The sequence below is a fragment of the Grus americana genome, chromosome 12 (genome assembly GCF_028858705.1).
Source record: "Grus americana isolate bGruAme1 chromosome 12, bGruAme1.mat, whole genome shotgun sequence".
NCBI classification, from domain to species: domain Eukaryota; kingdom Metazoa; phylum Chordata; class Aves; order Gruiformes; family Gruidae; genus Grus; species Grus americana.
Window position 1 is genome coordinate 11,570,053 of NC_072863.1, and position 13,801 is coordinate 11,583,853.

The 13,801-nt window shown below is 61.1% G+C and overlaps 1 protein-coding gene across 3 annotated transcripts; it reads right to left on the reverse strand.

The window, feature by feature from the left end:
• Window positions 1-1,872: 1,872 nt before the first annotated feature.
• LOC129211967 (glycine receptor subunit alpha-4-like) lies at window positions 1,873-13,062 on the reverse strand. 3 transcript variants are annotated; one of them, XM_054839824.1, is made up of 9 exons: window positions 12,783-12,991; window positions 10,119-10,252; window positions 9,664-9,731; window positions 8,649-8,872; window positions 8,454-8,536; window positions 8,139-8,279; window positions 7,841-8,055; window positions 7,380-7,529; window positions 1,873-3,958 (listed from the first exon to the last, which is right to left on the reverse strand). In XM_054839824.1, the coding sequence occupies exons 1-9, from the start codon at window positions 12,863-12,865 to the stop codon at window positions 3,671-3,673; spliced, it is 1,386 nt and encodes a 461-aa protein (XP_054695799.1). In that variant the 5' UTR covers window positions 12,866-12,991; the 3' UTR covers window positions 1,873-3,670. The 3 variants fall into 3 exon arrangements, with proteins under 3 accessions (XP_054695799.1, XP_054695798.1, XP_054695800.1); XM_054839823.1 differs by lacking the exon at window positions 9,664-9,731 and having other exon boundaries at window positions 1,879-3,958; window positions 12,783-13,062; XM_054839825.1 differs by lacking the exons at window positions 8,139-8,279; window positions 9,664-9,731 and having other exon boundaries at window positions 1,879-3,958; window positions 12,783-13,062.
• Window positions 13,063-13,801: the final 739 nt, after the last annotated feature.

The window sequence follows — 13,801 nt, forward strand, 5'->3', positions numbered from 1 at the left end:
CCTTTGTGGTTGGCAGAGCAGGGGCCTGACTGGCGTGCCGTCACAGTGCATGCCCAATGACGCATGTTTCCTTGGCCCCACGCAGGTGTCCCAGGGAGTCCTCGGGGCTGGTGAGGGGCCATGCTGCCCCAAAACTGTGTGTGCCCGTGGCTGCCTGGCCCTGGGCATGCTGTTGGCAGGTTGTCGGGAAGCTGCCAGTGCCGATGATACTCATTTTACTGTCTGGGAGTCCTGTTAACCTGGTGTAATTCCATTAACTTCCATTTAAACCAGCGATTAACTTGGTGATGGCTGTTAGTCCTGTGCATACAGCTGCTTCCTGTGGTGGCTAGGATGCATCCCTCAATGCGTAGCCTTGGGTGAGAAATGGAAAACTGACTGTCCGAAGGCTGGGGGCTTTGCTGGGGGACGGAGCCACCTGGACTGGCCCTTGGCCATGCTGCAACCTGTGGGAGGGCATGGGGCTCAGCATCCCCAGCCTGGGCTGTCCCCAAGATGTGAGGGACCCACTGGAGCTGTGTGCTGGAGGGCAGTGACAGCCCTGCAGCTTTATGGATGGTCCAGAGGCTCCCAGTCCAAAGTGGGCTGCTGGGAGGACCAGGGGTGGGGGCTGAGTGCTACTTCTGACCCTGAAACTTCTCCTAGGGACGCCTGAACCACAAGGGTCTGCAGGGCCATGGGGCAGCGCTCTCCTCGTGCCTGTGCTAGTGCAGTGGCAAACAGCAAGCCCCTACTCCCTTTGATGTGACCAGTGCATGGGACCCGGAGGCTTTAGCTTAGGAAGGATGTGTTGGGTTTTTACTATTTTCAGTTTTGTGGGACGTGCCAGTTCACAGAGCTGGGTGGCTTAAGGGCTGACCACAGCATTTATCTCCAAACAGATGCCAGGTGCCCAGACCTGATGTTTGGCAAGGGAGAGAAAGGAGAGCAGGGAGTGAAGAAACTGGGCGCGCCACAGTGGCATGAAACGGCTCCTGGATCTTCCCTTGGCCACGTCCTCTCTAGGTTTGGGGTGGGGGCAAGAGCAACACCTCAGGGCGGGGTTGGGTTGTCCCATCTAAAGAACAACTCCAGCATCAAACCAGAGTGGGTGCACTTTGCTTTCTCTCCTCTCTGCTGCAGAAGAGCCTGATGGGACTGTGTGTGCGATGGGGCTGCAAGGTACCAACAGAGCTGGTCTCTGAAACTTGGCCGGGAGGACAGAGGAAGATTGATGTTTGCTTGGGCATTCATCCCTCAGCTGCGGGCTCTGCCTACCCCTGCGCCAGCTGGGGACAAAAGCACTGGCCCCGGATGGCACTGCAGGGCTGGCGTAAGCCCCCCAGGACAGCTGGCAGCTCTGTAAGGCTGGCGCCTGCCCAGCAAGCCAGTGTGAAGGGGCCATGCAGGGAGGCTTGCATGTTGAGATGCTCGCCCATGTTCGGGTGTGTGAGATCCACCGCACAGCCGGAGGCCCCCCTGGCCCCACATCTGCCCCATCTTGTGTTCTGTCCCCTGGCCAAGCCTGGATGGGGTGGAAAGGAGCTGGGGTGACCATGGGGAGCACCCCACATGGTCATCCCACATGGCGGGGAGGGAGGAGGGTGATGGGGTTTGGGACTGGGAGCTTGTGAGGGACTCCTGCCCAGCCCTGCTGGCATCTCCCACACGGGAGATAAAACCCAACAGTCATGACCAGTTATGTCAGAAAAATCACCCATGGAGGAAATGATATCTGGGTGTAATTGTAGGTCAGGGCTCCTGTCCCTATAGGGCTGTTGTGTCCTTGTCCCCACATCCCTCCCACACACAGGGGGCCCCACCAGGAGCTGGAGCTGGCTGCAGGCTCCTCTGCAGAGACAAACCCCCAGTGCACCACTAAAAATCCCAGAAAGGCTTTATTTGCCTAGGAAGACCGATGCTGTTTAAAAACCCTCCGCTACTAGAGGATGGCTTGCCTGCCCAGCTCTTGCAGGTGCTGCCCGGGTACTGGCGCCTCCCTGTTCGGCACTGCCTTGGGGGACTGGGTGCCAGGCGAGATGAGGTGCACCCCTTCCTCCACCTCCAAACAGGGCCTCCCCAACAACAAGTCTTGAAAGCCTGGCCTGGATACATGGTGGGGCCCTGCAAGGAGCCCCACAGTGGGAAAGGCGTGCACAGCAGTGGGATGGGCCTGTGTTTCTGCATAGGTCTGGCTTCAGCAGGCAGTGCTGGCCTCCCACCCATGTCCCCCTGCCCTGCAGGATCCTTTTTGCCATGACGGGCTCTTGCCATGCCATGCCATGGTGGCATCACAGCCTCCAAGGAAAGAGGTGAATCCCATTTCCATCCTGCCCTGCCTTTAAGACTCTGGGCCCTCTCCTGTGCCCAAGGCTGTGGGGGGATGGACCCCACTGGGCTACGAGCCCCCCATGGCTGGCTGTGAACAGGGGGAAAGGAGAGCATTAACACGTTTCTCTCTGTAGGACCTACATAAACATCACCTACTGCTTTTATTTCCTGCTATGCACAGAGGATATCCAGGTCTTGAGAGCTGGCAGCCTTGCTGAGCTTGTTCTGTCGAGGTTTCAGATGCTCTCCTCTGCAGTGGAGGAGCAGCAGGGGTGAATCTGCCTGGGGGATGCCATGCCTGGGCGCTGGGGTGGGGAGAAAGCTGGGGAACAGGGTGGTTTTCACCTCTGGCTCTCTGCTGGCACAGTGGTGCCATGGGAATGCAGCAATCTGGGGATGCCCCCACTCACTCTACTCCTCCAAACGGACTGGCCAAGCTGCCCCCACTACTTTCTTCCCAAAAAATCTCCCTCGGAAGACAAGCTGTGGGCCCTACTCTGCAGGTAGTGCAGTGCCAGCTCCCCAGTGCCAAGCAGCTCCCATCTGCAGCTGCAATGTCTGTCTGCACCCCTTCACTGTCAGCAGGACCGGGCTCATCTGCTACCTGTCCCAGGGCTGGCATTTCCTTGGAGGAAACTGACCCTGCTGCCCAGTGTCCCTGCCAGTCCTGCCTGCAGCCATGGTCATCATGTGCAGCTCTGGACTCTGCAGGGAGGGAGGCATCCCTGACCCGCTGCTTTGCTATGCGTTGGAGCTGTCTGGGGGCCGGAGGGGCCCTGTCTGTTGCTGAGCTGGGGGCTATGGGGCCATAGCCAGCACCCCACAGAGTCTGGGCGCAGGCATGGGTGCTGCCTGCTGTTTCCTGCAATTGAGCTCTGGGCCAGGGGAGGAGGGAGGACTGCAGCCTCTTGCCTGGCTGCTTGTGGCCCACAGCTCAGTGATGCAGCCTGGAGAAACAGCAGCCTAACACGGATGGTGCGGAGAGATGGAGGGTGTTTGGCTGGAAGCTGGTGATCCCTGGCCACCAGCTGTGTAGCATCCCAAAGTACCAGGGGCTCCCCTGTGCCATGGCAGCACAACATCCCTGGGTACCTGGGGCTCCCCCAGCAGGAACCCATCGTGCAGGAGGCAGGAGGGTTCCCTCTCTCCAGCTGATTGTGGGGACCTGGGGTTGCTGATCCCCCCACTTGGTGCCCTGGCATCTGAAAGGACATGGGAGCTGCCACATGTCCAGGCTCCAAGGCCCAGCCTGGCTGTGCTGCTACTCTGGGACAGAGGGAAATGTGGTTCTGACTCAGCTTGTGGTGCGCAGGTGCGCTGGGGGGGGTCTGACTGAGAGGCAGTCATGCTTTTCCAGGCCTCAGGGCACCGAGTGGATGTCCTCCGAGCGCAGCACTTTGTAGATTACCCAGTAGAAGATATTGAAGACCAGGAAGGTGAAAGGGAAGACTGCTCGGGAGATGGTGTCGATGCGCTTGGCGTGGTCTGTGTAGCGCCTGTGGAGGCTCTCCCCTTCCCGCAGCAGCATGCTGGCTGGGGGGGAGCTGTAGATGCTGGGGCCCTCCCCAGCCCCATCCTTTGACTGCAGGCAGTGGCCCAGCCCATAGCCTTGCAAGTAGAAGCGGTTCTCACGGGCAAGCTCTTCCTCCTAGTGAAGGGAAAGGCTGTCAGCCAGGGCACCCTGTGGGCACCGATGCTGCAGGGCAAGCAGGCACTTGTGGCTGCAAGTCCTATACACCACCCCCCCCGCTGGGTGATACGGTCACGTAAGTGCCCGGCACAAGGTTAGGTACTTTTTCAGAAAGCCTGAAGCGTACAGGCAAAAGCACTGGGCTGACAGGCTGCAGGAAGAGACAGACAGTGGGGGGTGGGGTGCAGGGGCGAGCACTTGTCACCTGGCATGTGTTTTAAGGGTGCATCCAAGTGCAACTCCAACCCTGGCAGCCTGATGCTAATCTCCCCCAGCCTCCTCCCAGCTCCAGCTCAGGGGTGTCTGGCTTTCTGGCAGCTGGGGGGACAGGGGTGAACTGGGGGGGGGGGGGGGATGGGCACGTTGGGGGTGCAGAGGATGTAGGTTGCATGGGGGTGCAGGGCACAGGGGTGCAGGGTGCACTGGGATGCAGAGCACGTAGGGGTGCAGGCACTGCTGTGGCAGCTGTGTTTGCTGCAGGGTGAAAGCATGCCTGTGCTGGTGAATAGGAGGGACAGGCAGATTGCTGGGGCACAGCTGCGCAGGGATGCAGGAGCCTGATTACCATCAGGGTTTGCAGGGCCTCCCAGTCCCTCCAAGGGCCCAGACCAGCATTTCTGCTCATGGCTGCTTGGCAGGGGCTGCCCAGTGCAGCAGAGGAGGGAGGCTGAGAGAGCTGGGCTCCTTTCTGGTCTCTCTGCCCTTGCTCACCCCATCTCCCCCCATGCTGGCAGATGGCTGCAGGGAGGGCAGTGTGCCCCTGGGGCTGCATGCCCATGATAAAGCCTGCAAAAGTGCTGTGAGAGTCGGGCACCTGCCCTCACCCTCAGGCTGCAGCCTGCCATCATCGTTCATGGCACAGCCCTGCTCACCTTGCAGTCCCTTGGGTGCCAGCCAGCAGTGCAGGCACTCCTCCCCACCAACAGCTGTGCATCATTAGCCACTTGCCTCGGCCTGCTCTTTTATCCTTGGGGGAATTGTGTGTGCAAAGATTTGGTGAGGGATTGGCAGGTGCAAGCCCAGGCTGCATGTCTGGCTACTCTCTGAGCCCCTGGGCCACTTGTTTGGTCTCTGTGGCTGGTCCCCCTCTGCCACGCTGGTGCCATATCTGGCTGCAGTGGGTCTCTTCTTCCAGGCCAGCCCCTCGCCTTGTGCCATGCCCACATGCAGCTCCGGTGCCAGATTCCAAACGCTGTCTCCAACTGTCACTGCTCTCCATATTGTGGAGAGCAGCCTCCTTGCTGAGGTCAGCTTGCACAGGTGCTCAGCCAGCAAGGGAGCTCTCATGCAGAGAGCTTGTGCCCTGGCATCTTTATTTAACTCACCAATCTGCTGGCTAAGCAAGATTTCTCAGTGGGAAGAGCAGCAGCGGCTCAAATTGCTGAAATTAGTTTTCGTTTGCAGCGGAGTTCTATTCCCCTGCCCCAAGCTGAGCGCTTGCGGCTGCCCCGGAGGACGTGGTGGGGAGGAGCCGGGGTGCCCTGCGTGCTCTGGCGGGCAGCAGCTATTTCCGCAGCCCGGGGAGCCAGCGGGCCAAGCCAGGGCGTTTTGGGGTAGGAGATAGCAGACTGGGAGTCCTGTTCCTCTCAGCTGGGTCGCTCTGGGCTGGAGCAGCCCCGGGGCGCTTGCTGGGGGCGGAGGCTGAGCGCAGGGAGCTCCCCGGGCCCGGCTTTGCAGGGTCTGTGGGAGGGATTTGCCTTCGGACTTCGGCACCCGGGCTGTGCCGCATCAGGCAGCGCCTGCACGGGAGATGCGAGCTGCGGGGCTTTGCTCTGGTCTCTGACCGAGCAGCAACCTAGGGTGCTCCTGGCTGCACCCAGTGCCTTGCCAGCGGCACCCCGGGGTGGCTGTGCAGCCTCCACCTCAGGGCGGCAGCATTCTGGTCTGTTTTAAGCTGGCAGATGGTTCCTGGGTTCGGCAGAGCCTCCCCCTCCCTGTCCCGGTTGGGTGGGTGTTCATAACCAAGAGTCGGTGCTCAGGGGCTGTGAAAGGCAGGGAGCAAGGAAGCATGCTGGGGGGAGCTGGGAAGCATCTCCCGACATCCAAGGGCTGATGATGGTGGAGGGGAGGCTCGAGGCAGCCTGGCTGGGTGGGGAGGCAGGGATGTATCAGGCCTGATCTCCCTGGAGCTGCAGTTGTCCCCCAACATCTCCCCACCAGCGTGGGAGTCTGCCCTGCAACACCACTCCTCCCTATGCCTTGAGCTGCAAAGTATCTGTGTGCTGTGAGCAACTGCCCGTGCTGGAGTTACTGCAGGCAGCTGCATGTGCCTCAAACCTGCCTGTGCCAGGAAAGCTGGGCAGGCAGAGTCCTCACCCTGCCAGAGTTGCGGGCACAGCCTGGGGAGCTAGGCAGCAGCCCAGGAACAGCCATCGGTCTGCCCCAGCATCACTCATCCCTCAGCAAAGGGTGTTTCACTGGTCCTGCTTTACAGAAGGGGAAACTGAGGCATGGAGTGGGGGTGTCTCCAGGGAAATCCGCTCCGTTCCCATCCCTCTCTCAAATCTCTTTTCAGCTCAGGGACCGTCAGCTCCATCCACTTGGCACATGCTCTGTGCAAATCACTGCCCTTCTTCTTCCACAGGCCCTTGCTGGCCCCCGGGGTCAGCTCCTGGGGGGCTTGTTTTGGGGACCGGGGGAGGAAGACTGGCTGGGGGTGTACTGCACTGCACTGCGTGGGGGGCTGCTGGAGGGTCGTGCTTTACCCGGGTGCTGGAGAGCTGCAAGAGCATCGCGTAGGTGTGCTCGCTGCTGTGCTGGCTGCTCAGCTGCTGCAGGGACTCCAGGCTGGCTGTCCCACTGCTCAGGCCCTTTTGGCATCCAACAGTGTGCACCAAACAGAAACAGGACAGTGGGTGATCGATGGCTCTGCCCCAGCCGTGGGGACAGTGGCTCTCCAGGCCCTGTTGTGCTCCTGTCTGCAGCCCAGACTCTGTCCCTGTGTGCCACCAGATCCCCTTGATGTTTCACTGCCCTGACATAAGCAGTGAGTCCCTGTCACGACCATGGCACAGCAAGGTGCCCAGGTTTGGGGCTGCAGGTAAGGGGAAAGGCTGTTTCCCCCACCCTTGCTGGTTTTTTTTTTGCATTTTTAGAGGAAGCAAAGCCTGGCAGGAGGAGGACAGCACCCTGAGTGTGTTTGTGCTGGCAGGACCTGAGGCACTCTGTACTGTACTGCTCAGGCAGGTAGAAGGACTGTGATGCTCGTGTGTCCCTGATGTGCCAGAGGGGCTGCCTGCAAGCCCCAGCCAGTGGGACACAGCCCAGCACTGACCCCTGCCTCAGCAGCCACTGAGAAACTGGCCCTGCAGCCCTGGGGTGTCCCCTTGGTGGCTGAGGACAGGCAGACATTGTGACAGCGGTAGCAGGAGGAACTCACCATCCTCTGCCGCCGCTGGCGCCGGTGCAGGCGCATGAACTCCTTGTGCTGACGGGAGACGAAGTTCACGGCTGCATACTCCAACAAGGCGGCAAAGACAAAGAGCAGGCACACGGCCATCCAGATGTCGATGGCCTTCACGTAGGAGACCTGTGAGGGTGAGAGAGGACTCAGGGACCCACTTCCCCCCACCTTGCTCATCCTCCTCACTGCCAGCTTTGCTCCACTGCCAAGGGGCACAGGAGCCCTCTCAGCTGGGACACATGGGCCAGAACTCACCTGGCTGAGCAGCACCATGTTCCCCCCACAGCATATGTGGTGCCCCAGCTGGCAAGACTACAGAGCCAGCCATTCCCAAGGGAAGGCTGCCCCTGCCCCTGGAGCACTGGGGGTGGCAGTGGGCACTACAGGTGCCGTGGGCAGGCTGCAGCACAGGAGCTCAGCATGGAGCCAACACTGACCTTGGGCAGGGAGGCACGGGAGCCGGCGCTCTGGGTGGTCATGGTGAGCACGGTGGTGATGCCCAAGCCCACCCGGGCTGGTGCCGCGTCCATGTTGATCCAGAAGGAGACCCAGGAGAGGATGACGATGAGCAGGCTGGGGATGTACATCTGGATCAGGTAGTAACCCATCTGCCTCTCCAGGTGGAACTTCACCTCAATGCAGGTGAACTTGCCTGCAGGGAAAGACAGCCCTGATGAGCAACAGGGACCCCCAGGCCATGGCAGGGGGGTGGCAGCAGGTCCCTGGGGTGCTCACCTGTGTTGTAGTACTTGGTGCAATAGCCCAGGTCCTTCTCATCCCTGAGGATGAACTGTGGGAGTGTCAAGCCCTCTGCCACCTGCACGGCCTCTTGCTCCTCCAACCACTCAAAGATGAGGTCGTTCATAGTGTAGCCAACTGGAGAGGACAGAGGGAGCTACGGGATGGGGGGGGGCACACATGCACCCTGTTTATCCCCACCCTGAACAGCTGATCCTTCCTGCTCACCTCCCTCACAAGCAGGGAGATGCCAGCCTTTGGGATGGGATGGGGGGATGAAGCACAACTTGAATCCCCCCCCCAGGTACTCACAGCTCTCCAGCTGCATGGTGCACGTTTGGATGTCCATGGGGAAGTTCTTGAGGTCCATGGGGCAGGACAGGATCAGTGTTAGCCTGGAGGAGGCAGAGGAAAGGAGGGGGTTGGGGGAAAAAGCTGCCCCACAGGAGGCAAGAGGAAAGATTTGCCTCCCCACTCAGGCACTGCACCAGAGGAGAAGGGTTCTACCTAATGCTGTAGAGCACATTGCCATTCTTGAAGATGCGCAGCAGCTTGTTGTCAGTCGTGACCTCATGGAAATTGGCCCCTTTCTCGTTGGCAAAGAACAAGTCTGGCTTCCAGATGGAGTCGAGCATGGAGGGGTCAAGGTCAAGGGAGTCGTCAGGGTACTCGTGGTAAGCCAGGCGGGGGTCGTTCCACTGCTGACGCAGGAAGACATTCACCCGGTAGTCCTGGGGCAGAGGGCACCATGTCAGCCAGGAGCACCCCACAGTGCCCAGGGAGGAGGAGGAAGAGATGGAGGAGGAGATGGAAGGGGAAGGAGGTCTCTTAGTCGAGGCTGAGCCCTGCAGGTGCTGCTTGCCTGACACTAACCATGCATGGGGCAGGGACAGGGACAGGGGCAGGAGCAGGTCAGGAGCCTTCCCACACTGTTGGCAGCCAGGGGAAATTAAAAAGCCAAAGCCACAGCAGCTGAGAGGAGGAGGAGGAGGGGGACCAGTAGCTGCTGCCTACAGTACTCCCCACAGGGCTCTGTGGCCTGGGGGAGGAGGGGGGAGGGGGGTGATGTTGATGGTATTAAGGCTTTGCAGCAGCACAAATAGGGAATTTTTAGCCCTGAGGCTTCCTCAGATGAGTTCCTCATGCAGTCGAGGAGGCTGGGGATGGTGGGGACAGAGAGCTCACTTGCATTGGTACAGCACCTGCTGAGCCTGTGAACAGCAGGGAGCTACTGCCAGCTGCCTCACTCTGACCCTTCGAGGTATTTCTCCCAGCTCAGGCATGGGGAATGTGGCCCACACAGCCAAGCTCTGGATAAGTGACCCCAGAAAAGCCACAGCCATTTGCTGTGGCTCTGCATGTCCCCACCGTGGTGCCAGGGTCAGCTCCAAAGAAGGGCTCACAGGACCCCCCGTAAGCACAGCCACATGCTCGGGCACCAGGACCTGCATGCTCCTTGGCAGAGCCACTGCCAGCCCTGAGGAGCCAGGAGAGGAGCCCATTGCATTGGCGAAACTCTCACCATGGTGGTCTCGGTGACAGAGCCGAAGCTATTGATGAAGATGTTGCATGTCACATTGACGGGCGGACCTGAAAAACAGCATGAAGCTTCCTCTTGCCACTGGCCGGGGAGACACGTGCACCACACAGGCACACGTGGGGACACTGCCTCCTGCACACGCTGTGTGGATGAATGTACGTGAGCATCCCCCTGCTCTCTGTAGTCACCCCCATAGTGTGTCAGGGTGAACCCCAGCACACTCTGCAAGCACAGCAGCCACCTGAAGTGTCAGACAAAGCAGGCACACACAGGGCAGCTGTGATCGTGTGAGCAGTTGGGACTCTGGGGAGAGTTTTGGGACAGAGGGATGTGGGTCAAGGTCCTGCCCCCAAACATATACCTGCCTGTTCTCTGGTTTTGGGCAGCCATAAGTGTGGGTCACTGCCAGGTTTGACAGCCTCATGTCCTCCTCTTACCTTTGAAGTTGGGTCGAATCCGGGCGTCATACCCTGATGTTCGTCCCATAAGCTTGTCCAGGAAATCAGAGGGTGACATGGGCTGGGACGAGCTTCGGGAAGCAGCTTTAATCTCCTCCCGCCCTGAGACCAGCCTGTGGGGCAGAGAAGGCAGGTTAGCTGCCTCCCAGCACCAGGCATCTGCAGGCACATTTTGGCACCCCACGGGGATTGCCAGCTGCCAAGGGACGTGGCTATGCCTGCACCACATCCACTCCAGTGCTGAGTCAGCATGCTGACCCTTTCCTCCTGCTGTGGTCCTGGTGGCTTCCCCCCCCTCACCTGCCACAGACTGAGTGCTATGCACCCGCATTTTGCCTGTCCCTCTGCCAGCAAAGCCCCTGCCCGCCACGTTCCCTGGCATGGTGTTCGGCACCAGGTGCCTCCTGGCTCCAGGGCTGCAGTGGGGATAGAGCACAGCAGGCGATGGCCTCATGCTTGGCAGCCAGGCTCCATGCTGGTGCTGGAGGGGGAAAGTGGGGAAGGTCGCTAACAGGTTCAATTGCCAGCCCTGGCTTGAGTTGCTGAGCAAACATCCATACTCTCCCTGGCATGGACTCATGGTTTGGGGGCTCTGGGGGACACAACACTCCCCCTCAAGCTGTGGGCTGGCCTAGCATGAGTGAGGAGATGCCCAGGAGCACAGCTGGGGTTGTGACACCTTGCCAGGGGCCAAGAAGACATGGTAGGAGAGGAGCAGCAAAGCCCACCTGCACTGACCATGGTGCAGAGCTGACATGAGCTCTCCCATGCAGCACTGCCAACAATGATGGAGATTTATTTAAACTGACCTTGGAGGGGATATTTTTGTGAATGCATCTTAGCCTGCCAGTTTCTCTCCTTCCGTCAGTCTATAATGATCATTTCAAGGAACAATGCAAGAGATGTTTGCTCACCATATTACCAGGCATGTGGCTGCGATGGAGAGGACTTAGCCGGAGACAAAGGGAGCTTTGAGCATGCTGCTGGTGCTGCTGCAGGCTGCCTCACAACCCCACCAGGTCCATGCTCAGGTGGGTTCCACTCCTGCTTGGAGCTACAAGCCCATTATCACAAACCAAGGATGATGCTGGGAGCTGGGACCCCCTGGGACCCTCCTTGTCCTACCATCACACCTTGTTCCTACCTCCTCTCAGGGGAGTGGGATTCATCCTGGAGGGGCTTCTGTGCATCCTTGCCAGCTAGAAACAGACACCCCAAAATGATCCAGCTGGCTAGGTTTTCCCTTAATTGGAGACGGGCAGCAGAGAGTACCTGAGATTGGTCATGGCCAAGAGCAAAAGGCTGGGAGAAATTCCCCCTCCAGGAGCTGCATCAGAGAGGTGCGCCTTTGGGAGGACGACTGCAAGAAGTCAGGGTAACAAGGAGTTAAGTCAGGCCTCTGCCTGCCACGTAGCTGTGAACCATGTCCTCCTCTGCTGGAGAGGAGGATCGGGGTTGTCTCTTGGGGCATGTGGGAGGAAGGCTCCCTGGGCACCACAGCAACTAGCTCCTTGAAGAGGCTTGGTTAACTGGCCAAGCAATGGTGGATTTGCAGCCCCAGCGATGCTTGGACCTTGGGGACTGCAGGGGGTGCAGAAATGACCTGGGTGCAGGCACTGACAGGGCTGTGCTGGCACACAGCCCCTGGGTCCTGCCTTTTCTCAAGATTTGGCTGCTGCTCCCCATTTTGATATGATTTCCCCACTTCCCTACCAAAAATGCTGTGGTTCCCCCCAGCACTGCTCCAGCCATACTGGCCAAGTGGCGGGAGGGGGAGTGGGAGCAGGGAGCAGGCTCAGCCCTCCAATCCCTCCCTGCCTGGCCCACTTTCCCCTGCATCCCACCTTGCCCCAGATAGCACCCAAGGTGGCTGGAGAGGGGAAAAAGGGACCCGGGGGCTTTAGATTTTCCACCCAAGTGGGACAAGAGTTGTTCCTGCACCCACGGGACCTGGGGCACCTACTGGTCTGGGCAGCCCAGGTGCTGGGTCAGGGACTGTCCTGAGCTCCCTCCAAACACTCAGAGCCAGGAGAGCATCTGGGCATCACAGAGGCTTTGCAGAGCTGGAGGAGAAAGAGCTGCATGGGTCATCACCTGGCTCAGCTTGCCCCTTCTCCCACTGTGGCAAGGGTCCCCAGCTGGTCTGGAGCCAGGGGGACCATCGGGGACCCAGCACTGGTGCAGGGGCTGCTATGGACAGGCAGAGCCCAGCTGTGTGTGGCTGGGGCTGGAGGGGGGAGGTTTGGTGGGTCCCTGGGGTGCTGGGTCAGGGTCCTGGGGAACAGGGGGCAAAGTCAGATTTGGAGGAGCTCTGGCGGCCCGCAGGGAGGTCTGGATCGAGGCTGGGAAGGTTCTGGCTGGGGGGAGCAGCCCCTGGAGAGAGGTCCAGATGGGTGGTGGGGGTGCGGGTCCCAGGTCTGGGAGAGGATGCCCGGGTCGCGCAGGAGAGATCCGCCTCCGAGAGTGGATGATGCCCGTGTCCCGGAGGGGAAATGTGGCTCCCGGAGGATGGGGGTCCGGGTGCCGGTGGAGGAGGTGCCGGGGGAGCGGTGCGGAAAGCAACGGCCCCCGCAGCCCCACGGCCCGCGAGTGGGGGCCGCCCCGCCGATCGCGCAGCGCCGAGCACCCGCGCCGTGCGCTCACCTGAGCGGGCCGCGCCGGGGCAAGAGGCAGCCGAGGAGGAGGAGGATGAGGAAGGCGAGGGCGCCGGCCCGGAGCGCGCCCATCCCGCCGCAGCCCGCAGCCCCGCCGCCCCGGGCGCACGGGCATGACCCGACCGGCGGCGGCGGCGCCCCCGCTCCCGCCGCGCCGCGGCCGCTGCCGCTGTCGCTGCCGCCGCCCCCCTCCCGGTCCCGCTCCTCATAGTCCGGGCGAGCGGGAGCCCGCCGCAGGGTGGGCGCCGGCTGGCTGCGGGCCCCGGGAGCCGGGCGGAGCCTTGCCCGCCGCGGCGAAGAGGAGGCGGGCACGGCGGCGGGGGGCTCTCCGCCGCCGTGCCCGCCTCCTCCTCACTGCCTTGGGGACATCTGCCGCCCCGTCGGGGCTGTCCTGGAGCCCACGTGCCCCGTGGGGGCCCCTCGACGCGAGGCGGCAGGGCCCTGCCCCGGTGCTGGTGAGGGAGGCACCTCCCTGCGGGGTTTGCGAGGGTCCAGGGGCGCACCGGGGTCGGGGGGTGCGACGGGGCTGGGGGATGTGCTGGTGCGCTGGGGTCGAGGGATGCGCCGGGGTTTAGGGATGTGGCAGGGCTGATGGCTGTGTTGGGATCAAAGGATGTGCTGGGCTTAGGGATGCTCCGGGGACGAGGGATGTGCTGGGGCTGAGGGATGCCCTGGAGGTAGTGCCCGTCTGAATGGGAGGGAGCGGCTGGGAATAGCTGGGCTCCTTCCTCCCTCTGCCTGGCCTGGCGGTGCCTGCCCCGGGGCTGCAGGTCAGGGGCGGCTCGCTTGCAAGGTGAGGCACAGACCCCTGGGGGCTCAGCCCTCCTGCTGGTACCCCTCTGCTTGCCTTTCCCAGAGGCTCAGTGGATGGGCAATCCTGTCCCTCGGTAGGAGCAGGTAAGCTCCTTGGAGAAAGCAAGATGGACAGTCATGCCTGCGTGATGTGGGGAGCTGCAGTGGCTGCCAGGGAGAGGGAAACCGAAGCAGAGGGAGGAGAGCTGCTTGTTA